At 38.3% G+C, this 27,673-nt stretch overlaps 1 protein-coding gene across 6 annotated transcripts in view; it reads right to left on the reverse strand.

The window, feature by feature from the left end:
• Positions 1-27,673, reverse strand: part of LOC114649938 (protein furry homolog) — a 471,909-nt gene that overhangs the window by 331,670 nt on the left and 112,566 nt on the right. For 5 of the 6 annotated variants that reach the window (XM_051927178.1, XM_051927177.1, XM_051927176.1 and 2 more), the window contains exon 1: positions 10,258-10,724. The exons of the other annotated variant lie outside the window; for it this stretch is intronic. In XM_051927178.1, coding sequence (XP_051783138.1) covers positions 10,258-10,696 — 439 coding nt within the window. In that variant the 5' untranslated portion in view covers positions 10,697-10,724. Of the gene's footprint in view, positions 1-10,257; positions 10,725-27,673 lie in introns of those variants that run through there. 6 annotated transcript variants of the gene reach the window in all.

The following is a 27,673-nucleotide window of genomic DNA, read 5'->3' on the forward strand; positions in this document are numbered from 1 at the left end:
AACTTCCTGCACAAAAAATGGCCTACAAATGAGATTTTTTTGGGTCTAGAGGGTCAAAAATTAGGGGAACCCAAAAAAGCATAACTAGACATCAAGATTAGTCAAACGGTCTATCATATGTAGAGTTTCCTCGAACTGGTGAGTCAGAAGGCACAAAATAAACTGAAGTGATTTTGAAGTGTTCCTAAGTAATTCTTATGAACACAAAATCATGTCAAGGATTGGGATGTTATCTTATATATAAACGTCTACGTGTGGAAGTGTGTGTGTGTGTCTGTCTGTCCGGCCCAGAAGTGCAAGGCTACAGCATGATGCTCAAAGAAAGCGACTCTGTCGCCAAAGTGAAACCGCCGACAAAGTAGAAACTCGCATAGCCGCAAATACAAAAGCGAGGCGAGTACATCGGCAAAACGAAACCTCCGAGGACAGAGAAACTCGCTTAGCTGCTGATAGACAATGGAGGCGAGCACGTTGGCAAAACGAAACCACCGAGGAAACAGAACCTCACTTAGCCGCTAATGCACAATCGATGCGATTGTTTGATTGAAGTGCCAGAATCCATGGTTTCTAGGAGCCAGGACTTTTTACTGCACGGGCTTACACAGCTAGTGTTATAAAAAGATCAATGAATTTTTGCCAAATTCTGAATTCTGGAACTTTATACAGGCACATTAATCAGCGGCTCTAATTTGACTTGTTGTGAATGTGTGTATACTCTGCCCAAGGCTGGTTCCTGCCTTGCATTCGGGGCTATCATCGGTTCACCACAACCCTAAAGTAGACTAAGTGGGTTATGTAAATGGATGAACGGTTTCTGTACATACACTAACTGGACACTTTGGGCTACAATAGCCTGCTCTTCCAAAAGCCAATCATGTCACTGCTAAGTATGCTATTGAGAATAATACAAAATTCTCAGGCCAACAGGGCAGGCTTCGATTGAAATGGTAACAGAAGTCTGCAGCAGTTACAGCACATGTGGTTGAAAAATCTTTAGGAGCTACTATTGATTCAGTATGGAACAAAATCCACAAGGAATGTTTCCACCACCTTCCAGCAACACTGGAGCACCACAATCTACAGCCCTGTCTCCTTTTCTCTTCACTCTGTACCCTTTTAACTATAAATATAATGCCAGATAATGTCACTTGCAGAAATTCTCAGATGGATCTGTACTTATGGGGTGTATCGATAAGGGGGATGAGACAGACTAGGAGTCGGGTGGAGAACTTTGCATCTTGGTGCAAAGAGAACTGTCTGCATCTTAACATTAGTAAGACCAGGTAACTGGTAATTGACTTCCACCACACCAAAGAGCTTCTATGTCTGCTCACTATTCAGGAGGTGGTGCACTCCTACGAGTACTTGGGGGTTCACACCAATGACATGTTGGAAAGGTTTCAGAACACAGAGGAATCCACATTACTAACCGAGAATGCTAAACCGGATAGACGCAGGGACATCCGGCAATGGGCCGTGGACGCAAAAGACGTACTGCGCAGGCGCCCCACAAATCACCCCCCCCCCCCCCACAAGCAACGGGAACCGGATGGAATGCAACGTAAAATAAGAAATGAGGCGTCGCGCACAGAAAAAAGGAGTCAGACCACAGAAAAAAGGAGCACGAAACCCATTGCACACGAAACGGGACACACACAAAGAGGAGGATTCAACAAGCCCCTAGCACACAAAAAAGAGAAGCCGCGAGCACCACACAAAGCCCATTGGACACGAAACGGGACAGACTACGGACATAGCACACAAAACGTACACAAAAACGACGATTCAGACCCATGACCACAGTAACATAAATAACAAATGACACACAAAGCCCCATTTCTAAATGAACCGTCCGTATTAAACATACGTCATCTCAACACGTTCACACTATGCAGCATAGGTAGATCTCATTACAATGAGGCACTATTAACCGTTCAACCGCAGAAAAGGCTCCATATTAACAGTGAGTGCGATCCTCCTTATTACTTATCCATATTTCTCACGCTCAAGAACAAACAAGTCATGAATTCACGATCACGGGTACAAAACGATACCGCTCGGATAACGGGACCAAACACAATTCACACTATGCAGCATAGGTGGATCTCATTACAATGAGGCACTATTAACCGTTCAACCGCAGAAAAGGCTCCATATTAACAGTGAGTGCGATCCTCCTTATTACTTATCCATATTTCTAGAAGAAAAAATGTCTCGGCTCCAAAAACGCAAAGCTCAACTAACGCAGTTACAGAAACGAACCCAAATGGACAGACACACTGAACGTAGACGCATGCAGCGCGCGTCTCACAGTGCTGCATCGAAACAGGCACGGCTTCAAAACGAAACACCTCCCGTCTCAGACATACAGAAACGGCACCGAGGGGACAAAATAAATACTGGACATACAACGACGCGCCTCTCAAACAGCACAAGCAAAACATACACATCACGGACATCAACAACAGACACCTACTAAACGCTTGCGTTAGCTGACAACGCGTTCAATAATGAGTCCACTATTCAGGAAAATTCATTGGGATTAATGAATGTCATTTGCAATCATTGTCATTCACTTAACTTCCCTGAAGAAACAACTGGCAATACAAGTAATGAATTTACACGTTGTTCTCAAATGGGTCAAATTAGACTGCCTCCTTTACATTCATATCCTGAATATCCACAGAAGCTTCTAACTAACGATGTACCTGAAAGTAAAAACTTTATAAACTGCATTAGATCCTACAAATCGCTATCCACTATGAACATAAACAGTAGCACTGCACGTGACATCCGTCTTGCAAAACTGTTAATTATTGATAAATGTACAATGTCATCCAGTCACTTACTCAACACCATTCATAAACTTCTACAAACGTTGATGAATAATAATATTCCCTTTGGAGGAAAGGTTCTTTTATTAGGAGGAGATTTTAGACAGTGCTTATCTATTGTTCCACATGCCATGCGCTCAGCTATTGTTCAGTGCACCTTAAAATACGCAGACAATTGGCATTGCTTTCAAAAGATACAGTTAGTACAAAACATGCGATGTCCAGATCCAGATCATAACAATTGGTTATTACAACTTGGAGATGGTACACTCACCAATACAGATACTTCACCCAGATATTATTACAATTCCTCAAGCCTTTATCTGCGACGACTTAGTTACAGAGAAGCAATCTCATTAGACCAAATGCCCCTTTTAACACAACGCACTATATTATGTCCAAAAAATATTAATGTGGAAAACATAAATACCCAAGTCATTGCATTACTTCCTGGAGAGACACAACTCTTTCTAAGCTCTGACAAACTTGACTCTGATCACGACAATGACCATCTTCATTGACCTTACAAGTTCTGACCTGGAATTACCTTTTACACTTAAACGGCGTGTACAAAGAAATTTTCCAATAAACCTTTACACTATGCCACACACTTTATTGTTTGCTTTCTATTTGCATCATCTACACCTTCACACTATTCTATATCTCATTCATACATCACGCTCTTTGTCATTTCCCAACACCAGGGGTTGGCGAGCGAAGCGAGCAGGGGGCAGAGCCCCCTAGTTATATAAGAAAAGACAGAGCAGGCTCCTTTTTCTTAGGGGGTTGCATTCCTTTAATGTGGGTAGTGACATCCTTCACATTTTCTGCAACTCTGTGATGGCCAATATTATTTTCTACACTGTGGTGTACTGGGCTGGTGACATCACTTCAAGAAAGGCCCACCAAATCAACAAGGTAAATGAAAGGGCAAGCTCGGTTATAGGATGCACTCTGGACCCCCTGGAGGTCATAGCAATAGAGGAAGAGCCATTATAAACAATGCTGCACATCCTCTCTCTTACACGCCAACACTGACAACTTTCAGCAAATGGATTATTCAGCAGAAGTGTATCAAGAAACAGGGGCTCCTTTATACCAACAGTAATACACCTTCATAATGTCTCACTGTGTCTGTGACTGCCAAGTCAGACATTTTCTCTCTTTTTAAATTTGTCTTTCTTTTTTAATCATTCTGGTGTTTGTTCAGATAATAGTGTATATAATAATAATTTACATTGTTACAATGCTTTTCTCAATACTCAAGACGTTCTCCATGCAGGGAGGACCCGAGATGAGAACCCAAAATCTCCTTATTGCAAATCAGCAGCACTACCACTATATACAGTATCTATGTATTTATTTAAAGAGCCTCTGTAAACAGCCACAATTCTCAATGAATCCATAGCTTAAAGAATTCAGGCTCTCCTGAAGGAAAAACAAAGGGTCCTACAAGTTTCACAAGAGTGGGCCTATTAAAGTGGCTATGAAGTGTATGTATCAATAATTAAATGTAAAAAAAAAAAAAAAAAAAAAAAAAAAAAAAGATTCTTGGCCTTTACGCCATGAAACTGAAAATTTAAGCTGGAGAGTTCTATGTTCATATGTGAAAAAGCTGTGACCTGCATTGAAAATATGAAGGCAAATGAAAATCCGACAGTTACCTTGTGTCGAACGCTGCCACAATTTGGTCCTCTGCACCCCTGAACTGGATTGTGCAGGCTTAAAAATGGATGGATGAATGAATATTTAACATGAAAGAGGTTTTGGTATTATTTCTCTTCTATTTCAGTGATTAAGGCTGTTCAGGGCTACTAATCAAATGGGTGCCAAAGTAAACAAATGCTACAACTGCTTTTTATCTGCGCTTGTAAGAGAAACTGTGACATTCTGTTTGTGAGCAGAAAGGTTACCAGCTGAAAAAAATTTAACTACTCTCTACTAACCCTGAAAAAAAAATATGTATGTATGAAATGCATCAAGAAAGTAGCCATTGTTGATTTCATAGGTTGGCAGATTGACGTGATTTACTTATCCCCAGGGGAAATACAGCTTTTACAGAAGCTCAAGAAATACACAAATATTACAAGAAACAACAACCACCACCACTTGCCCAAAGGACATTGACAAAGTCGCTGTCTTCATAAGCATCACAATTCATTTTTATTATACTTTTACCAGGCAAAACACTACAATATATAAAATGAAAACAAGAACCTTAAACATATTTTCTATCTATTGACTGAATCTGCTTTTCCAAAAGAGGGTCACAAGGCAACGGAACTCTATCTCATCAGCACTGGGTGCTACTATGGAGGAGACAGTGAACAGCAAACGGGTTTTACTGGGCACATTCATGCCGCACCAATTTAGAGTTGAAAAGTAACAGAACAACAGGTCTGTGAACTATGGCGGAAAAATGGAGTTTCCAGAAGAAAACTACAGAATCAGAGAGAGAACACACACACTACATGCACAGACTCTACACTGAATTAAGGTGTAAGTGCTTTGAGCCTGCTAGCCCATCACACTTTACACTGCATAAGGGTCATTGCTTTAGGTTTAAATGACATGAACAATTTTCACAATTTGAAAGAAAACCCTCAAAAATGTGCTAAATACAAGCATGTGGCACATACCCTACAGAAGCTACAAAGTAAGCACAGAAAATAATGCAGAACATAATGAAAAAACATACAGTATACTATATATGACAACTATCTGTTAAATACATGATAAGAATATAGGAGACATTCATTTGTCTACTTTTGATCTATTATTTATGTATCAGTGGCATGGCGCTGCAGTGGCTGGCATCTCCAGGGACCTGGCCTTGATTCTTCAGCTGGCCACTGCCTGTGTAGAGTTTACACGCCCCACTCTCGTGTCTATTTCTCCGCATACTCCAACTCCCACCCGCATTCAAAAGATAGTGGCACTAAACCCCACTGGCATCCTATCCAGTCTTTCATTGCCCCTAATGTTACTAGAATTAGCTTCTGCCCCTGAATTTATAAATAATGAACAAAACCAATCAAGAAATTAATAAACATCTTAATGTGTCTGGTGACATATTCTGAACTGTGTTATTCCAAGTTGGAATTCAAGGTTTTGAAAACCTTAGTTAAGCTGCCCTCTAGTGAGCAGACGTGATTTGTGCTTTAAGGCAACAACTTTGTTTCATCTGTCGTGAACAGCAAGAATTTGACTGCATTAACTACAGAAGTTATTCCAGTAAATATACAAGAATAGATGTGCATAACATACTAAGCTTTTTTAAAATGGTAAAAACATGAAACTGTAAATAACTAAAATGACACAACTAACAAGGCAGAAGAAACATTCATTAGTCAACAGTTTATATTAAGCAATACCAGACACCAGCTGAATAAGGTTAGGCTGTCAGGAAGAAACAGCTCCGAATAAAAACTGCAGAAAGACGTCTACAAATGAGACTCTTTATAAAGTTTGTCAGATCACAAAAATAAAGACACCGGAGTTGCGAGAAGAACATACTTATAATTTAAGGCTTAGGTCAGCCATTTACACAACTTCTTTATACTGATTTTTCTAAAGATCTGTGCATTCTTTAAATACAACTGACATCCTGAATTACCACTCCATGTTCATTTGTTGTCTTTTCATTTGAAGAATTTAAAGAATTTAAAGAGTGCAAAGCATATCTTTTCTAGAGGTGCTTAGGAGGAAACTGCACAAAAACGTGCAAATCCTTAGTGTTAGCCTTTAGCAAATGTGTATAATCATTATGTTTATAAGATGTACTCCTGCTTGTTAGAAGCTGAATGATTAGTAAATACTGTTTGCTCTTTCCATTGCTCTATTCCTTTGCAATTTGCTTGAAATGTTCACCATGCGCTTGTTCTGGCCTTGCCCCGATGCTTGCAGGGATAGACTCCAGCTTCCTCACGACTCTGCTCAGGATAAGCAGGCTGAAAAATGAATGGATGAAGGATGAATAAGCTTTCATTTTGGCACCATAACTACATATGCAGAGTCAATGCTTGTCAACATGGATTCCACCACATCAATAATAATGTGGCATGAAGAAAAGAAGAGATTGAAAAACGTTGATAAATATGTCATTAAATAAAATGCAATTTGTATTCCATCCGTTATCCCACCCTCTTAATCCAAATAAGGATCACAGGGTATGATTACTTGATTAAAGATTCCAAACAGAATATAATGTAGCTATAAGAAAAACAAGACGTGTGAACAGATTTAGTGTGATGTGAGAACATTTAAAAGCGCCACGATTTTTCAAAATCAGTTTGTTCTTTTTTTCCTAGATTAACATTTAGATTAACATTTCAGAAGGTACGCTTTGATAAAACCAATTTATAAAGCAATGTTTTTACAATAAAAGAAACAATAGATTGCACATATTGCAAGATTAGAGTTAGGCGAAAAACAGTTAAAACGAGACAGGACATCAAAAGGCCAAGAAGAAGTAAAGTGCAAAATTGTGTGGTAATTTATTTATAATATTAATCAGCAGTAGTTTGCTTGTTGAAATTTAATTGACATGTATTTTTTCAAGTGAGGCAGTTTTTTTTTTCTTTTTTACTATTATCAGCAGTAGAAGTGATTGTTGGAATTACACCTACATAATCTAAATTAGGGCTTCTATTATTATAATTAAAATAAAAATAACTTTAATATCTAATTATATTGTTGGTCACAGGGGCCTGTTCTTATCAAAATGTTTTTCTATAATAATAATAATAATAATAATAATAAATAACTGACTACATGCACAGCCACAAGAATATGGCAAACATTATACATTAAGAACTGGCACTACAACACAAACGACACTCTTAAAGTTACTGGTTCTTTAAAGGCACTTTACTGGGTTGTGTGCTTCCTCACTGAGCCACTGCTTGACAAAGACCCATTTCATTCTGTGAAGAGCTCGTTGCGTATGAAATTGGTTTTTTGGGCTTTGAAAATTTTTCTAATTTGTGGACAGAACAGAAATCTGTAATGTACAGTGGATCAAGAAAGATGAAGAAAACCTGAACTTGGTCTGTGTTATCATATGCAGCAAGAGTCCTTTGTATGAACCAATTGATATTTCACAAATCTGTTATCATCCGTTCATGGTTATTTATGAAACCCGTTACGAATCCATTTAAATAAAGGTTCTTTCAGGACCCTTCACGTAGATGCTTCTTTTGGGAACCAAAAATGTATCCCTTATGGCATCGCTAAGAAGAACCTTTTTGAAGAGTGTAGTGGACACATACAAACTACATTACAGGAACACCCCACCACAGTAACAGAAAATGCCACACATAAACTGCTGTATACTGGGAGAGAACTATACTGACAGACAAAAATATCCACCATAACAGAGCAGACAAAACACTGGTAGACAAACAACAAACCGTATAACTACATATATCATTGTTAATGCAGTACCAGAACACACACATGAATATAATGCAGAGAACTGACAAAAGAAATGTGCCGCTTATAGGGAATGGACAAAGTCATCACTGTGTCCGTTTTTGTATCCACCACTGCTATCACCCCACATACAGTACACTGCACAAAAGCCTGCAGACCTCACATATAAACTTATACACATTCATAAAATTATAGAAAGCAGCCATTTAAATTACATGTCATACAGACAGTAAATTCCTTAACACAAACACAATCCCCTACAACATATACATATATACACACATAACATGAAACTGCCCTATGTCTTGGCTTAGGCCTGATATAGGCAGTAGCAATGGGACTACCTCAGAAAATACTTTAAATGATAATAATAACATAAGATTGTCCTGCGGTGGGTTGGCACCCTGCCCGGGATTGGTTCCTGCCTTGTGCCCTGTGTTGGCTGGGATTGGCTCCAGCAGACCCCCCGTGACCCTGTGTTCGGATTCAACGGGTTGGAAAAGGAAAATGGATGGAATAACTATAAGATTCGCAAATCTGTTTGATCCAATCCAGGGCCAAACAGGGCAACCTTTACTATAGTAATAAAATAACAATAATATTTATGATCACAAATAATTAACTATGACTTGACAATAATATAAATTCTAATAGTAATAATATTTAAAATAATGCTTATTTGGGTAGGCAAGCTGTAGCGTTTTAAAACAATGTGAAGCACGCACAACATTAAAGTGGCAACTGCCTAAGAATGAAGTGGGTAACTGACTTGTTATATCAACTGCTTATTAAAATAACTTTGTTCAAGCTCTGGTAAAGCGGAGGAATTTAAAGCATGCCTCTGGCGTGTTATGCTACACATCAGAGTCCTGCACACAGAAAAGAGGGTAGCAGAAAGGTATGAACGTTTTATATTCACGTGAAGATAGCGATAAACTAAAAAGAAAAAAGTCAACAGAGGTAATGCATTCATCCATCGGTTTTACATTATAAGTTTGCCGAGATGCAGAGCCACTCCAGGCAGTCAGGGTGCAAGGCAGGAACCAGCAAAGAATTCAGGTATGGTAGGCAGTGCATAGCACAAGAAAAACATAAACGACTGGAGAATATCCAGACTTCACAAATAATAGACGTAGATCAGAACTGAACCCAAAGTAAGTTAGTATGCAGCGCTAACATCTGACCCACGGTATTAACATAATACAATATACAATTTAGGAGGGATTCAAATGCAGTAATAACCAAAAAAAATTGTAATAGAAATCCAACTTTTTTTTTTAAATAACGCAAGTCTGTCAGAAATCATTACAACTGATATATTCAGTTAACATTAAACACTTTGTGCCCAGTGCTGCCGAGATCGGTTTAGCTAACTAAATTGGATCAACCAGATTTGCGAATGCGAATGAGATTTGACGACCACGACACTGACATAAACGGAAAGGATTCCACGCGTGGGAGTCTCTGTTATGACCTTACGCGTGCCGGTGTCATCAGCGCACCATCTGGCTGCTCACAGTCGGTTTTCGGGCAGAGAAGCCCATCGGCGAATATTCACATGATTGCCACAGACGCCAAGTGATTCACGAGGCACGACATCAAAAAGCGAAGGGTGCCGTTAAATACGCACGGGACACAAGACAAAGGCACGCAGTTTCCAAATTAAGTTGTGTCTCACCGGGAATGCCAATCAGCACGACTAATTCAATAAATGTGAAAAGTCAGTATTAGCACGGTTTGGTTTGAAGTTATATTTAATCTATTAATCTGCATTGGTTTCTCTGTCTCATCGCCTACAGCGAGGCCAAAAAGCTAAACTGATGATGACAAGAGCCAAACAGGCACATCCAAACTGCACGTGCGCTGCGGGCTTCTGCGCTCCTTTCTCAAACTCTCCGCCGGGCTGTCACTCCTCCGTCCCGCCCTCCTTCTTCCTATACCTACAGGGCGCCATAAGGCGAGGAAAGCAACAAAAGCCGCCGTGCAGTACCTGTGAAGATCGACGGTCGCACTCTCTGCCTCCTTATAGGCACATACTCCGTTGGCTTCATGTTCCTCCCTTTTGCGAAGCGAGGGAACTCGACCGGTAGACTTGATGCCCGAACCAGAACGACGTCTTTCCCGGTGTCATCCGCGTGGTTCTCGTTCCGTCTCAAACTCGTCTCATCGAATGACATTTTGAAGGCAGAAATCCTCAGCCGGCATTGACGAGGTGATGAAAGAAGCGGGGCTGGGACAGGCAACAGCGGCTTTCCGACTGCTGCGTTTGCATGTTGAGTCCCCTTACTTGTTGGGGCTGTTTTACAAGTTAATAGGCGTGTAAGAAGCAGGTGTTGGGTTTCTCTCCGGCCACTCCTTCTTACAGTAGGCTGAGATCGGCGGCCAAAAACAGGCGCACCGCAGGCAGCGCGCATGTAATCTGCGCCCATTCGGTCCTTCTCCCGTTCTTTTTATATCAATTTGATTATCCCAGTTTTTACATTTGTGAATTAAACTGGCCATGGGGATTTTACAAAGCGTCTCCCGTTTTACTTCCACTTGGCGGCATTCAACAACCAGGACTTAAATCATGCAGCGTTACCAAAATTGCAACAACATTCTTAGATATTTATTAATATCCAAAATCAATGATGGCCGCTCATGGCTGGCCCGATATCGCCAACATGGTTTACAGGAAACAGCCACCTTGTAATTGTGTTTAGGGAAGGGTTGAGAGTGGATAGATGATTGAATGCTTGCAGTCAGTCTTTACTTAAAAAACTGTTTCAAAGACCTCTAACTGCAAATACAGTATGTTCAATCAATACATTCAAAGATCCTCATTCTTAAACATACTTACATATTTATTTGTACCATATGCACTACTTAACAGTGGACCACCCAAAAACAGGGGAATGCAAGCTACTCATGTGCAATGGTGGCGTTCTCCAGCTCTTTGCTGTCTCTTTCTATCATTCTCCTCTTTTAACAGATTCCCCTTTCAACCTTTCTATCTCCTGTGTCACGGTGTGTCTAACACCCTACTTTCCAAAGTTGTTCCATGGAAACCCCACCAAGGCCTTCCAAATGTCTGCAGGTTACCCCAGCATAACAGGCCTGTATACAATATTTACAGATGCAGCAAATTTTAGAAGCAGAGAACTAAAAAAAAAGTTTGCATTTATAAAAAAAAAAATTAATGAAACAATTTCTACAGTGAGTAATTCACATCCAGTATACCTGGTAAATTTTACAATTTTTTTGATTTTTGGTCAAAAGTGAGAAAAGTTAACTAACATTTCTTCACCAACATTTGTAAACCTTGTGTTTTCATGCCTTTCTATAGTACCATATTCCATATTTTGCTTTTGTTAGCATAATGGCTTTAAAGTCACAATTTTAGGTAGATAGAACTTCATTTGCCCCATGGGAGAAATTTATAGAAGCTCTTTAGTTAGTAGGGTGTTGTAAGCTACCTCGAAAGCTTGCATACTGTAAACTGTTTAGTAAGCCAATAAAAGGTGTCATTTTGCTTGACTTCTCATTACAGAAGCTTTTTAAATAAATAAATACATAAATAGGTAGATAAATATATAAATATACACTAAAATAGCTTAAAAGAAAGAAAATTCAAAGAGAAAGAAAACTTCTAACTTGTCAGTTCCAGTCCTAATGAGGCATTATGCAGATATATTGCTGTTAGTATACTGCTGAATGATTCATTCGCTGAAAGTCCTCAGTGTTAAAAAGTGTCAGAGAGAGGATGTGCAGCATTGTTCTTAATGGATATCAATGTCAACAATGCTCATTTAGTCTACCTCAGCCAACAAGCCGGCGATTAAAGCCTGTGGCATAACAGTGGCTGATCTCATTGCCTGTGTTTTACAGATTACATGACTAGATATCACAGGAGATGACAAATTAGATGACTCTGGGACAGTTTTCTAGCACAGTTTCACATTTCCTATGTCTCGTGAGCCCTCTTTTTTTTCTTACAGCCAATAACATGCTACCTACTGGTGCAGTGAGTTCAGGCATAATCTCAGCCCTTTTTATTTATTATTTTCCATTCTGTCATGACATTTAAAACATGAGACATCAAGCAGATGATTCTTCTGTTCGTGAGGTCCAAAACACTCTCATTCTTTATTTGTTATAGCTGCATTATCAGTATTGAACCTGTTGAAGGCTCATTGGTTATCAACTCTTGAACAAACAGAGCCCACCGTACAACTCAACACAAAATTAAAAACCTGTCTAATTTACCTGCAGTGAACCTCAGACTAGTTCAACTGAGTCCCTAGGTATTTCAAACGACATGACTGGCTGTCACGTGAGTGTGATGAAACTGCCTCCAACTCCCTAAGATTATGGTTAAAAAAAAAAATCACTGGAAAAGTCGTGTAATATGACAGGGCCTTTGAGGTGGCTGCTGGATCAACAAACAATGCTTAAAACAATAAGGAATAATGAAAAACAAATTATTTAGTCACCTGACATGCATTTTTGCTGTAAATGTTTACTTACTCACATACATACATATAGACACTGACTGACAGCTTCTGCTCAAAGCACTTAACTGGCCTCCATTGCTGCGAAGTATCAAGCCTGCACATCAAATCTATTGCCCACTGTGTTTTTTTATTTTTTGATTGAATTTAACATATTGATGACCTTGAGCAATAATGAGCAATTTCATCTGTGATCACATCACTTTGTATACAGTGAGTCCCGTTCTTGTGAAGAGCTGTGTTTTCATGTTTTAAGACTGTAGTTTTTCCCCTTATAATTTTAAGTAAATGTACATGACTCATAACAAACTTTAAGTACCTTCAAAACTAGACTTGTTATTTTGAACAGATTAATTAGATAGAACTGGCAAGCTTTGTTGGGCTGAATGCCCTGTTCTCGTCTAGATTGTTCTAATGTTCTAATAAGCACATCATGTTTTGTATGTAGATGTACCACAAGCAAAAAAAAAAAGAATATTTAAAAAGTACATATGATACAAACGTACTGTATATTCTACGTAGTACCCAGAATATTTAATCTGTGTTTGAATATACTTATTTCTAATATGAGTATTGCCTATATGTTCCAGCACAGATGGGCAGGATAGAGTGTGAAGAAGGAGAGAGGAAGTGAGAAGAGAGGTATGCTGACACCTGTGTCCAGGAAACTGACATCTTAGATAGAATCGGTTTAAAATCGTGGACTAATACAGTTCCACTTCATTGAGGGCAGGCTAAGTGGGGTATGTTACAAGGATTCAATTGGGCAGTAAATCATCATTACCTAGGTGAAGCAACATAAACTGACCTTACAGCAGGACAACCTAAGGCTACACACAGCTGCTGTGGTCACAACTGTCTTGAGAAATGATGGTGTGCAGCTACTGCCTTGCCCCATCTTCTCACCTGACCTCAACATCACAGAGTTAAGGCAGGGAGGCATGATATGAAACTCTGCTGGCCAATAACCAGCACAGCTTTGTCAAACTCTTCTGCTGGAATTGGATAACATACCATGGCTGCCGACTCAGAGGCTTATTTGCTCCACGTGCCAGAAGTGTCAAGCAGTAGTGGCTGCAAAAGGCCAAACACGATAATGAAAGACTGCAAGACAACTTGCAGTTAATGTACACGGTTGGCATTGTTCTCTTGTTGATTTTGTTATTGTACTGTTTTGCCTTCCTATTAATTACATTTGTCTACTGTTATTTCAGCAATGAAAATTGAAATTTCTATCAGTATACAGTATACATATGAAATGTGTCAGGTATAGTTACACAGATGTCTGGACAAGCATTTGTTCATCTCTCTCTATATATATACAGTTACGTCCATAAATATTTGGACAGAGACAACTTTTTTCTAATTTTGGTTCTGTACATTACCACAATGAATTTAAAATGAAACAACTCAGATGCAGTTGAAGTGCAGACTTTCAGCTTTAATTCAGTGGGGTGAACAAAACGATTGCAAATGCTTTAGTTGCCTCACATTTTTATGCAATCGTTTTGTTCACCCCACTGAATTAAAGCTGAAAGTCTGCACTTCAACTGCATCTGAGTTGTTTCATTTTAAATTCATTGTGGTAATGTACAGAACCAAAATTAGAAAAAAGTTGTCTCTGTCCAAATATTTATGGACCTAACTGTATATATATAAAATTCAATGTCTGTCTGTCTATATGTTTTTCCACTTTTCACGAGAGAACTATTTAACGGACCTTTTTCTATAATTTACTTGAACATTACGGTTGACTTTGCGACTTCTCTCATTGCGTCAAGTATCACAGTTCGCTTGCAGTACTGATTTATTTGTAAATATCTGAGAGAGATGCAGCAGGTTGGTGGGGGGGCTTGTGGGGCCCTCCTCACTCCCGCGCCAGCTTTGGGGCATGTACCTTACCTTCGCTTACCTAGTGAATGAGAGAACTACTTAACGGATTTAGATAGGGTTTTTTTTCTGTAATTTGTTTGAACATTCCAGTTGATTTTATGACTTCGCTCATCTGCTAAGGATCATAGTTTACTTGCAGGAGCAATATATCCTCACTAATCCGAGACAGAGGCTGCAGGCCAGTACTGCTGATGTCAGGAGTGGGAAGCCGGGCAGGGCCCTCCTCACTAACGTGCCAGCTTCCGTTCGAGTCGCTCTACCTCTGCGTTTTGGAGTGGTTCTTGCCTGCGCTTAGTTAGCGATACCTGTTTGTTTATTGATTTTTAAAGTTTATCCTGTTTCACTACTACACAAGTAAAGCCATGGGGGATTGCTAGTTTATGATAAGAAGATAATAACTGTCCCTGAATCTAGTGGGGCAAGTACTAAGAGTCAAGGACTGCTTATCAGAACAGAGACAAGAGAAAAGGGGACTGTACAAGCTGGCTGAGGTCTTTAATTACACTGTTCGCCTATCCATGGTGTGTTACATACAGTATGTCTGGAACAAAAGGAAGCTGTTTATCAGTAATATTCTGTACCAACTCCATCACACCTCCAACTATATCCTATATTCTTCTTTTCTATTAAGGGATTGTAACAAAATTATCTTAATAGAAGAGGGCCTATGAGTTGTTGTCGGAAAATATGCAGTACAAAACTCATCACTGATGAAGAAATTATAATCCATCCATCCATCCATTTTCCAACCCGCTGAATCCGAACACAGGGTCACGGGGGTCTGCTGGAGCCAATCCCAGCCAACACAGGGCACAAGGCAGGAACCAATCCTGGGCAGGGTGCCAACCCACCGCAGGAGAAATTATAATCACGAATGCAAATAAAGAAACAATGATTCACCACAGGTTGCTTTAGAGCTATACTGCATTGTCTAACAGCATGGTGCCCCGCAATATAATTCATATTTTATTTAGTTTAAGCCTTCCTAATCAAAATTTACTACGTCATTCTGTCCCCACCCAATTTTTTTCAATTTTGTGTTTTAGTTCTTAACATAATTCTAGTGCCCTATTACACCTCTGCTCTTTATGTAATTGTTTAATAAAAAGTAACAAAATACAGACTGCCTCCAGCATGTGTGCAAATTGTATTGCTGACACCAAACCATACAAAATCAGCAGTTTGAATGTAAATGACAGCATTAATACTATCTTATCCAAGTTATTTGTGAACGTAGAGCCAAATGATGCAAAGACCCTGACAGCATCCACAAATACACAGAGGACAACAGGGACTCTGGTTGAAACTGTCCGGTTTCTGCTCTGTTAATGAAGAAAAAAGCTACAAGACATAAATCAGCCTACATGATGTCTGCCTTCAAAAAGTTTCTGCAGTGCTTCCTCTAGCCACACACTAAAACATCCAGCTTCCCTGCCATAATCCCTGTTCAACTGTTTACACATCCAGTATTTACACAATCTGGAGTCTAGGCAAGGAGAAGATCACACCACAGCTACAATATATTTGCTTATTTAGTAAGGATGGGGATTGTCAGTTGTTTGTATTTGTTTTTGACATTTAGATGCCTAAACTTGAATGACAATGCAACTCAAGATCTTAACTGAGCAATAATGCAAACTGCAAACACAGTAATCTAAGAAATAAGATTAGAGAAAGTCAAAAGTTAAAAGCTGAATAAGAAATGTATAATTTCGTGTTAACACTAAATACAGTGCCTACAATAAGTACTGTAATTCACCCCGTTAGAAGTTTTCATATTTTACTCTTATACAACACTGAATCACAGTGGATCAGTTAGATAGATAGATAGATAGATAGATAGATAGATAGATAGATAGATAGATAGATAGATAGATAGATAGATAGATACTTTATTAATCCCAATGGGAAATTCACATTCTTCAGCAACAGCATACTGATACAATAAATAATATTAAATTAAAGAATGATAATAATGCAGGTGAAAAACAGACAATAACTATGTATAATGTTAAATTTAAATTTAAAGTTGCAGTGTATGTGAAATAGTTCTTTACAAGCAGCAGATCCAGACCTTAACTGGCCATCTGACCGCCTCTTAATGGCAGAACACCGACAACTAACAAGTTGTTGTCTCTCAATTAATAACGTGTCGCTACACATTCCTCTTGGTACAAAGAGACAGACCACAGGAAAAAAGTACATCTTTATGTAAAGATGATAAAAAAAAACTGCAATCTTTAAGTTACATTAGATTGAAATAAGTGTCTCTCCTCGTTACTGTAAATGTTATTCACTTCAAATGTATGAAAAGGCCCTGTAATCCCTATACAGAAAGTAATGACAGCAAGAGGTATGTATTAGTAGAATTGTATCTGATGCATAATTATCTCTCTTAAGTCATTTCCCAATTACGTAGATTGTAGTTTCTTAAACTACCCATTTGTAACCCATTTTGGGTTGAAGGTTGCCAGCTTTTGGGTCGCATAAAGTAGTGACTCACCATTGTATTCATTTGGACAGGCTCACATACATTTGGTGAAGTGTCTCATGATGGGTCACAGCAGGCAGTTTAAGCAATCGATATTGCTCCACTATGAATGTCAGTGGCAAATGTCCAAAGAGGAACCATACACCAACCAAAATGATTGTTGCTTGCCAGTCTACAAAAGGAGACCCCACTTTGAGTCTAGAAACCATTAAGAAGAGCAAGATTAGGTCATGAGAAAAAAAAGGTTAAGAAGCACTGACATAGATATTATGGAAGAGTTGATACTTGTCATTTATTATGAATCCTGCTTTTCCTAATAACTAAATTTATCCAGCAGTCACCAAATGGTATAAAATATCTAGTCAGAGCATAGCCTCCTTTGACTTGTACTCTACACATCAGGGTACTATATAACCTAACATTCTGTTTGCCTTCTTAATGGCTTCTGAACACTGCCGAGCAGTTGATACTGCAAAGTTCACCACGACTCCAAAATCCTTCTCATAAGGTGTACTTTCAATTTTCAGACCTCCCATTGTGTATTCAAAACTAGCATTTTTACTTTTTACATGTAATATTTTACATTAAATTACACTAAATTTCATCTGCCACATAGCGCACACATACATATTATGCAGCCACACTACTTTAGAGTCACTAATTCACCTAATCTGCACACCTCTTGATGTCAATTCCAATCAATTTACTGACCTATATCTTGTAGTACAACGAACGGTATCAGTTGTTACTCTAACTGATGTAGAAACATTCACTGATAATGCAGAACATGCTACGAAGACACAGCAGACAGAAATACCTACGCAAAGCAATGGCAATAAAAAGCCATCCATCCATCCATTTTCCAACCCGCTGAATCCGAACACAGGGTCACGGGGGTCTGCTGGAGCCAATCCCAGCGAACACAGGGCACAAGGCAGGAACCAATCCCGGGCAGGGTGCCAACCCACCGCAGGACACACACAAACACACCCACACACCAAGCACACACTAGGGCCAATTTAGAATCGCCAATCCACCTAACCTGCATGTCTTTGGACTGTGGGAGGAAACCGGAGCGCCCGGAGGAAATCCACGCAGACACGGGGAGAACATGCAAACTCCACGCAGGCAGGACCCAGGAAGCGAACCCAGGTCCCCAGGTCTCCCAACTGCGATAAAAAGCCATACATATAAAAATATGCAGTTGTATTAAATGAAAAATACATAAAAATAACTCAGACATAAATATGCAACATGTATAAGGCAGAAAAAAGTGACAACCAGGCAATACAAGTAAACTAACCCAGTACTCAGCAAAATTTTGGCAGTAGAAGAAACTGATTGGTAGTTAAGGTGCTTACGTAATGGAATCTTGGTCACAGGTATCTATCTATCTATCTATCTATCTATCTATCTATCTATCTATCTATCTATCTATCTATCTATCTATCTATCTATCTAGGTAATGCAAACTACTGGTAAAAAGTGTTTACAAATCTGATATCGATGCGGCCTGCAAGATGGTGGGGGGTGGTTTTATATTGGGGTTTGAGAGTACTGAGGTGATGGAAAGGGCCTCCTTCAGGCATCTTTTGCCATAAATGTCCCGTATTGGTAGCAGCATAGGTCCAATATTGGTGGCAGCATGACTCAATTGACAAAGTGGACCATTTCAATCACCTGTCGCAGAGCCATACAATCTGTCAGATGACACATTTGAATTCATCTCAGTTTAAATTTGCACAAAATTAAACTTGAACGAGCCATCAGTACCACCTGACATGTGTCACTATAATTTCACTGCATTTGCAGTACAGTTTATGTGCATGTAATCCTTTATAGTGATTACAGCCTCAGAACTATTTGTATGCAGAGTAAGTTTCATATCTTTTTACAGCTTGAGTTCAGGCAGCATAAATGGACTTGCTCAGGCTATAAAGATGCCATTGGGATTTTAATTTTGTTCTTCAGGCTTGTTTTTGCCAAGACAGATCCTTAGTCTACAGACAAAATGGTTACTGATTGAAGTACAAATATCAAATTATTCTATTTTCCAAGATTCCACCTGCACTCTAATGTATAAATACAGTTGTATTTTTAGGAGCTATAGACAGGTGTCTTGACTTATTAAAAAAAACATTAAAACATAAGAGAGGACAAATACATTAGTTTTTTTTTTGGACAGACAAGTACCCCCTTGGTTGGTTGCAGCTTTCTGCCCTTTGCTACTGTGATAGGTTCTAGCTTTCTGTGATCCTGTAATGGATCATGTAGGTCCAAAAGACAGAGGGACTGGTTAAGTTATTTAGAAGAAACTTTGTGACTTACAATTATAGGAAAATACCAGCAAATATGAGAGAGTCTTGCAAGCAATTAACGTTTTGAGTAACTAATTGTTACTTGGCGTGGCACACCAGGAGAAAACCAAAACTGAAACAATGCACTTAATGTAGAAGTGCCATTAATAAATCCAAAATACTGTAAAAATAAAAAATAAAGCTAAGAAAAAAAATAACATGTATCACAGCTTTAAAAAGAAAAATGCCATGCATAGCAGATCTATTAAGGGAGTGTGAAGCAGGCCAGCTAAAATGGATGAAGCACATACTATACTTATAGACAGCCTTTCAAAATTTACAAGGTGGCATCATGAGAGTGATAAAATAGTAGTCCTTTTTCACATTTGTGTTCAGACTTAGGTACCATAATTCTAATTTGGGTGGCACAGTGGTGGCTCTACCCTCCCCAGTTGCTTCTGGGGGCATCTTGAACCCAGAACCATCAACAACATACCCAAGGATAACACAGGCAAATGAGGACACACAGTCAGCAAGGAGTTGGTGCAAAGTGGTTAAGTGCCTTCATTTAAAACACACAGTATTCAAATGTGCATTGCATTTCACGAGTCAAAAAATAATCCAATAAAAACAAGGTTAAAATCCCAGGAAGATTCATTCTTAAAACAGTCATGAGCCCTAATGCGTCTTTCTAAAATCTACCATCTCCTCAGCTTATCCCATCAAGACCTTGCTGCATGAGGAGATGTGTGCCAACAGGGTTTGGGTTCCTATCGCCAGTCCTTTGGTGCCTGTAGCACTCCTCTCCAAACCCCACTCACGTCTTCCTCAGCCAGTCCGTTGGCATCTACCTAGGAGATGCACTTCAGAGCCGCTCCTGCTCTTCTGTGTAGCTCTAAGGAGTGTACTTTCCCCAGCTCGATTCTCAAACGCAAGCCTGCCACTTGATCCCCAGGGCATACTCCTGACCATATGACTCCAGTCTTCCATTACAGGCTCTCCCGATCCTCCCTCTTTGTTATCCTGTAACCTCTGTTCTCTCTTCCTTTCTCATTTACTTTTTAATTCTCCTTTCTTTGATTGTTTTTGATTCCGATTCAGCTGTGTAGGCTCCCTTTAAAGCCACAATTGGGTGCAGGTGCTGTCCTCCACCTGCTCCAAGGTGTAACTGAAGTACTTGACCCTCCTGCTTGAATTTGCACATGGTTTGCATGATCAGCCAATCACCCCAATCAACCTCAGAGTGGTGTGTGTATGCTCACACATGCACCTTGTCACACACATGTGCATTGGAGACAACTTACAGGCTCAAATTCTTGTATTAGTGCTGTCCTCTAACTCTTTCTCCTTTTCCGTTGCAGACCTACAGAAGAACCAGCTTTCCAAGCCCTCTTCCAGTCCCCAGAAGTCTCCACCTACCACTTCCTCTTCCATGGCACCAGATCCCACCTCCTCATGTGGTATCCGTTTCCAAAACAACACCCATCTCTTACATCATTTCCTGTCTGTAGCATATATTTAGCAGTCATTTTGTAATCAACCTAAGTTCTGTTTGGAGCTCATTTCTGTAAAGACCTATCACTTGCACCTCTCTTTTTCAAGCATGTGGGGTGGATCCCTAATCCTTTTTCTTTGTTTCTGTGCTTATTTTACAACCTGTACCCGCTTTGAGCCTGCCCGCTACAAAACTGGATTATTTATTAAAGTTGCTCCTCGCCACGGACTTATGGATTTACTTGAAGACTCTGGAAAAAGCACTTTGATCCAACAGATGAAATTTAATATTTTCTCACAAAGATCAATGTGGGTTGGTGTCAGCTTTATAGTAAAGATTAAATAAACTATGGAGAAGTGTTTTGAGGATATGGAAGAAAAAGAGATGCTAGGATCTTCCTTATTCTAATCTATCATGTAATTCAAATGACTTCTACACAATATGACTTTATATAGCACTTGTCATAAAGTGATAACTATATCACTTCTGCTTTAAAATAATATTAACAAAATAATACAGTAAAGTTTTTTTTTTTCTTTTTTACAGGTCAAATTGACTAGCACTTGTTCCAGAAAATGCTTTATCACTCATCCAATTGACTTATTCCATCTAAGGATATGATGAAGAAGCCAATTCTACAAGCATCAAAACATTTCCTGGAATAAACGCTAGTCCAGTTGACCTGAAGATAAACTTTACTTCGGCCCCAAATAACTAAGAGATGCGTACAAACAACATAATGCATGTTGGTCAGACTGGCTAGCAAGAATTGTACTCTTCTCTGTACACATTATGAAATACTTTGCCAATGTTTTATACCTTTTGTATTAATCTATACATATTTATCCACCTTTTCTAGTTAAATTTCTGCATCTTGCCTGAACAAGGGGCCTGAGTTGCCTCGAAAGCTTGCATATTGTTATCTTTTTAGTTAGCCAATACAAGGTGTCATTTTCCTTGACTTTCCACTGCAAAACATAAGAAATCGCAATGTTACGATTTTGTATTGCATTTTTGTATCATGAAAATATAATATTATGGCCTCATTTACAATTCATACCACTGTTCAAGTTGCTATATAAAAAGATAGTATTTCCTGAATTGCATTATTCCCTGAATTTTTGAAAATGTAAATGTGATGTTAAAATTTGTATCTTAATAGCACAGTTTTGACTCTACAACACCACTGTCCTCTTTACAGAAATGCTTAGTTACAGAATGACAACAGACATTTTAACAACACTATATAAAGCACTCTATGAAACTAGAACGTTTATGTGTTTATTTTTCCTTTTGAACAGAATTATTATTACTACATTAAGAACATAATCCTTTTATTGTTTAAATAAATGTGTATTGTATGATGAAACAAGCTTCAAAAGGGACATTTTGGTAAAACATTATATATGAAATATACTTCTCCCATTGCTGCATGGGATTTCCACCAAGTATTTGGGTCTTATGTCCAAAAATATGCAGTTAGGATAACTAATTAATTAATGAATTGGCCCCATATGAGTGTACCCAAAAAATGTAATGTTTTTGATAGAAATGCATACCTTTTTCTAGCACGACACCATTTAACTGATTTAAAAAGATAGCCATGACATTACTAGTGTTTCTAATGACTATTACTGCTTGAAATTACTGATTTTTAATTTATTATTCAATTATGATTGCAAACTCCCTTAGCTTCTCTTTAATTAGTTCTGATTAAATGGTAATTCATTATTAGAGACACCATTTGTAATTGCATTGTATTTGCTGTTATTCTGTTCACTTGAGTTAAAAGGTAGTAGCATTCCTGAAGTTCAGTTCTGGGTTCAAAAATGGCTAAAATTAAACAACTTTCCAAAGAAACATGTCAGTCTATTGTTTCTTTTTCAGAATGAAAGTTATTCCATGTGACAGACTTCTAAGAAGAAAGATTTCATACAAAGGTGTCTATTGCTGTCTTGAGAAAAGATGGCAATATAAGCAAATTACCTGTATATATATATTGTAAGGTTTCTAAACTCTTTTGGGACTCCCCCCAACAGGATGACACGGCGAAGTGCATCCCAAAGCACGATCGCCTCATCTGTGGAAAATAGTTTATCCATTGCCAGGGGAACTGTGGGTACTTAGTGCTGCAACGGCTCGCAACAAAAGCAAATCTGAGCCGACCGCATTTCGCTTGTCGTCGATGGGTGATGCAAAGAACATTATAAATGCAGGGAACAGTATTACTTGGCTGTGTCTGTGTATAGAAGAGAGGTAGATCCCGCTACAATAAATAACCGTGCTGTTCCTGTTTCAAGCTGAATAAAACTGGTTTTGCTAAAGTACTGAGACTCAGCCTCGTGTTTTGGGGTGCAAGACAGGGACTCACGCGTCACAATATATATGTATACCACAGAGCTAGCTGAATCGTGGCTATCTAATGAAAACGCCTAAACATCTAAATAATAAAAAAACACTTCATGACCCACACCTTCCGAATACCACCTTACTAATCCACCACAACCTCCTTATAACCTCCCCCTCCATCCCTATGCTTCACCAGCTATATATTGTCTTTGATTCCTGTATGTCTAATCATTTTCCTCTGATGATGACACATGGCAAGTTGTTGAAAGCTTAGGAATAAAAAGCTATTTTAAGATACATGACTCATTTTCTCCCTTTGTGGATCTCTAGCTACAAACATGCAAACCATATCATAGACCTTTGCTTCCATATATATATATATAAAGATAGACAGAGAGAAATTATATATTTGAAGCTTCATGCATTATTCACATTATTTTGCTTTAAACTAATTAGTAGATTAGGATACAAAATAAACCAGATAAAGATTCCAGAAAAGAAAAAGAAAAATCATCTCATAGTATGCTCACATTGTAATATTTAAACTACAGCAAAACTGCCTTTAGTCATAAAGCATCTTTAAGTTTAATAAATGTGGCTTGATCTAGATCATTTCAAATACATAAGATTCTGTTTGAACTGTTTTATTTTATCACAATAGCGTGTTTTTGCAGTGCACCCTATTTGAACACTACAGAATAAATACATTTCATATCTCTGTTATTATGTACCAATAACAAGGAAAAAGTGTCCATATTTCCTGATTATGTAATGGCAGAGGAGTGGCTGGTCACACCATCCTCTTAAACTACATAACACTTAAAAACTCTGGAGCTTTCTTTTTGCACAGTGGAAAAAGTTTATAATGAAGACTCTTTCATCTGTAGAAACCACATCCACATTATGACTGCACCAAACATTAGTCTAGCCAATTCGACTTTCAGCAGTACAGGACTTAAGTTTTTAAAGGTAGAATACAAAAAAGAACACTACAGTTCACATGAAAGCCAGGCTGTTTTAAAAACTGTTTCCTCATCCAGTTCTTTCCTACTATGAATGTTAATTTTGGACAGAAGCGGCTTCCTCCTGGCTAGTCTCCCTTTGTAACCAAGCCAGAGAAAAACACATTGCATTGTTCTTCAAGTCGCTTGAGCTTTTAGGCATTGTCACAGTGCTATTCTTTGGGGTTTACTCACAGACAGCCCTTTCTGCACATAGGTGGTCTTCCAGATCAATGATGAGGAGCTGTTACATTTTTTTTGGTTCACAATATACAGTATTTAACCAATACAAGAATTTTTAGGAACATTTACACTCTAATACAAAAATGATTCATGTTTCATTGCCACACAAACTCCAATATACTGTATCATGCTGCTGTACCCATGGTACTGTACATATAACAATAAATAAAATCTCTATAATTTAAAATGACTAATTAATTTTATTCATCACATTGAAGTGATGTAAGTACTTCAGCCGAGTCTCAAGGGCAAGAAAGAGGGGTTTGTAGTGCACAAGTCAAAACTGGCTCCTCAAATTCCATCAACATTACACTAATGGAAGTAAAATGGATTTACGGGTGTATTGGATCATTACTGTCATGTGTATGGAGTTCAGTGGAATTTTTACCTACATTTGCTGGCCCCATGATTAGCAAGTGGGACTAATTTACCTTGAAAATTCTGTCTTCCTTAGCTGAAAAACCTCAGTATGTTTTGTCATAAAATATTTATTTTAATAATCAGGACACCATAACCATTAGAGTTGAGGGAAAACATCAGCACAGTGCAGTATTTTTTTTATAGTGATACATATTCAATATGTGATTTTTGTATACAGTACTTATCCACCTACAATTAACCTGTGACTATCAAAGCAGTTATGATTAATAAAATGATTTAAAAATCACCCAATCTACTTTCAAATCCCAATTTACTTTTTTCTTTTTGTGAAACCATTACCTGTTATCTGTGCTTCCTTTCATATATATATATATTATATATATATACATATATGCAGGTAAAATTCCATTACAACGAATTGCCAGGGACCTAAAAAAATATTTTGTTGTAATGAAAATTTCTTTGTAATGAGATTTTGTATTTGTTGCTATAGTGCTTTCTTTAACTTGCATCCAGGCATTTGCAATCATTTCAATAGCTTCTTTTGCATTAATTTTAATCTTCTCCTGTCTACAAGTTATGATGATGAGAATTTTTTCAGCATTTCCTTGCAATAACACACTTTCACGGTGCAATGATGCCCAAACCCAATGGCTGAAGCAGTGCTGTGCAATTGGGTGGGAGGAATTCAACCTGAACATTATCTAAATGTGGAAGCCTGTTGTGGGCAGCACAGTTATCAATCAGAAGCCAAATCATCCTTTTCTTCTTCATATTGTGAGGTTTCTGAACTCTTTTGGGATCTCCCCCACCCAACAGGAACATCACGCTGAAGTGCGTCCCGAAGTGCAATTGCCGCATCTGTGGAAGATTGTTGTCCAGTTGGAGGAGGTGTCAAGAGAGTTTTAGAAACCTCACATTTTCTTGAATGAGTGCTGCATTAATAGGAATGTTTCTTGAACAAGCATCATCTTCAAATGCAGCAGTTCGCATATGCTGCAACCACAGAACTAACTGCTCTGTGGATGATTCATTCAAGCATTTCAAGGTCACTTTGTTGTAATGAAAGTATGTGCTGAATGTACTTCGTAGTAATGAGATTTCTATAGACTCGTGTCATATGGGGAAACTGTCGGGACCATAAAAATACTGCGTTGTAATGAAAATTTCATTACAAAGATATTTGTTGAAACGGAATTTTACCTATATATATATATACTGTATATATATATATATTGTGATAATAATGAGTCAAAGACATCATAGAACAGAGTCCAAAACAGAGCTGATTATCAGAGACAAAGATGGAGGTTTTAAAGGCCTATAAGGGAAGTGACGTCATCAAAAGGGCCGGAATCGGAAGCGATGTCTTCTGGACCGGATGTGACATCAGCAAAGGGGTCGGCAACGGAGGTTTCATTGTAATTATCACATTTTGCAGATTCAAAACTTTTTTATATTTATGTGCTACATTATAAAAAAATATACAACATAAAAATCTTAAACCCAATTAATCCAATTTATGTTAATTAGAGTCTTTGCTATGGAACTGTGGAGAAGGCAGGAAGCAGCCCTGGACAGGATGCCAGTTCATTGTAGGGGCCATTCAGACACATGTCCATGCTCACATTCATGAGGAATCAACAATTGACCCAAAATGAATGTCTTTAGAGATGTGGGAGTACAATAATACATAATATTATACTTTAAATCACATTTTTGATATGGGTAATAGAAGGAAGTTGTCTACATGTGTTCTTTTAGCTTGATGGAATTTGTTCTGTTTTTCTTGGAACACAATGACTGTACTGTTACATTGTTTATGCAAATGTACCTTTGAGTGAACTGTGTGTTAATGTTATGTATTTTGTTATCTTAAAAAATTACATAGTTTATGAGTAATGTCTCAAATGTACCTTAATTTTGATGACTAAAATGTTCAAAAATATGGTATTAATTTGATTACTTTCTTTTACTACTCCAAAATTCCTGAACATTAACATCACTTGGTGCAGTACTCATTTTGAATTTAATTTAGCAAGCTCCTTTTACCTAAAGTAAGCCAAGACAGTAGCTGTATTTGCTCTCCCCATGACGTGGTGCTAACGTGTTACTTGCTGTGTGCGGTTTAGCGCCTAAGGCATCATGCTCACATAAATTGTAAATGATGCCATATTCAGAACCTCAAGTATATAAGCTGCTGGTTTCCAAACGGTTAATTTAGATTTTAGGAATTCTGCTCCTAAAAACTAATGAGAAAATTTACATTATGAAATTCTAGTAATACAAGTGTTTGATATATATATATTAGATGTTTTTGTTGCAATTTAAGATATCATTACAAAAAAGCCTACTAAAAACAAAACCTAAATTAATATAAATACAATTTTTAAGGGGAGATATTAAAAAAAACACATTATGGCATTACTTTCAGTATTTCAAGCCATTCAAGCCAAACCGATTTCCTGAAATCATTTATCCAATTCAGAAATGCTGGGCACTGAGCCCCATCCCTGGAGCAGTGGGCACAATGTATACTCCACCCATAGATGGCAAAAGTACATTGAAGGGCACAGTCACTCATACTGGGCCAATCAGAGTCACAGATTATGTTGTGTAACAGTGGACGTATTGCTCCACCTCTTGAACCCTCAGGTACCACTCCAGACACCAGGTGAAAGCACAAGACTTTTTATTTTCTTGTAAAATAGTGCACCAAGCACCCTCCTTTCCACACTACTCATAAATCACAATAAACTACTCACA

The sequence above is a fragment of the Erpetoichthys calabaricus genome, chromosome 4 (assembly GCF_900747795.2).
Source record: "Erpetoichthys calabaricus chromosome 4, fErpCal1.3, whole genome shotgun sequence".
Lineage (NCBI taxonomy): Eukaryota > Metazoa > Chordata > Cladistia > Polypteriformes > Polypteridae > Erpetoichthys > Erpetoichthys calabaricus.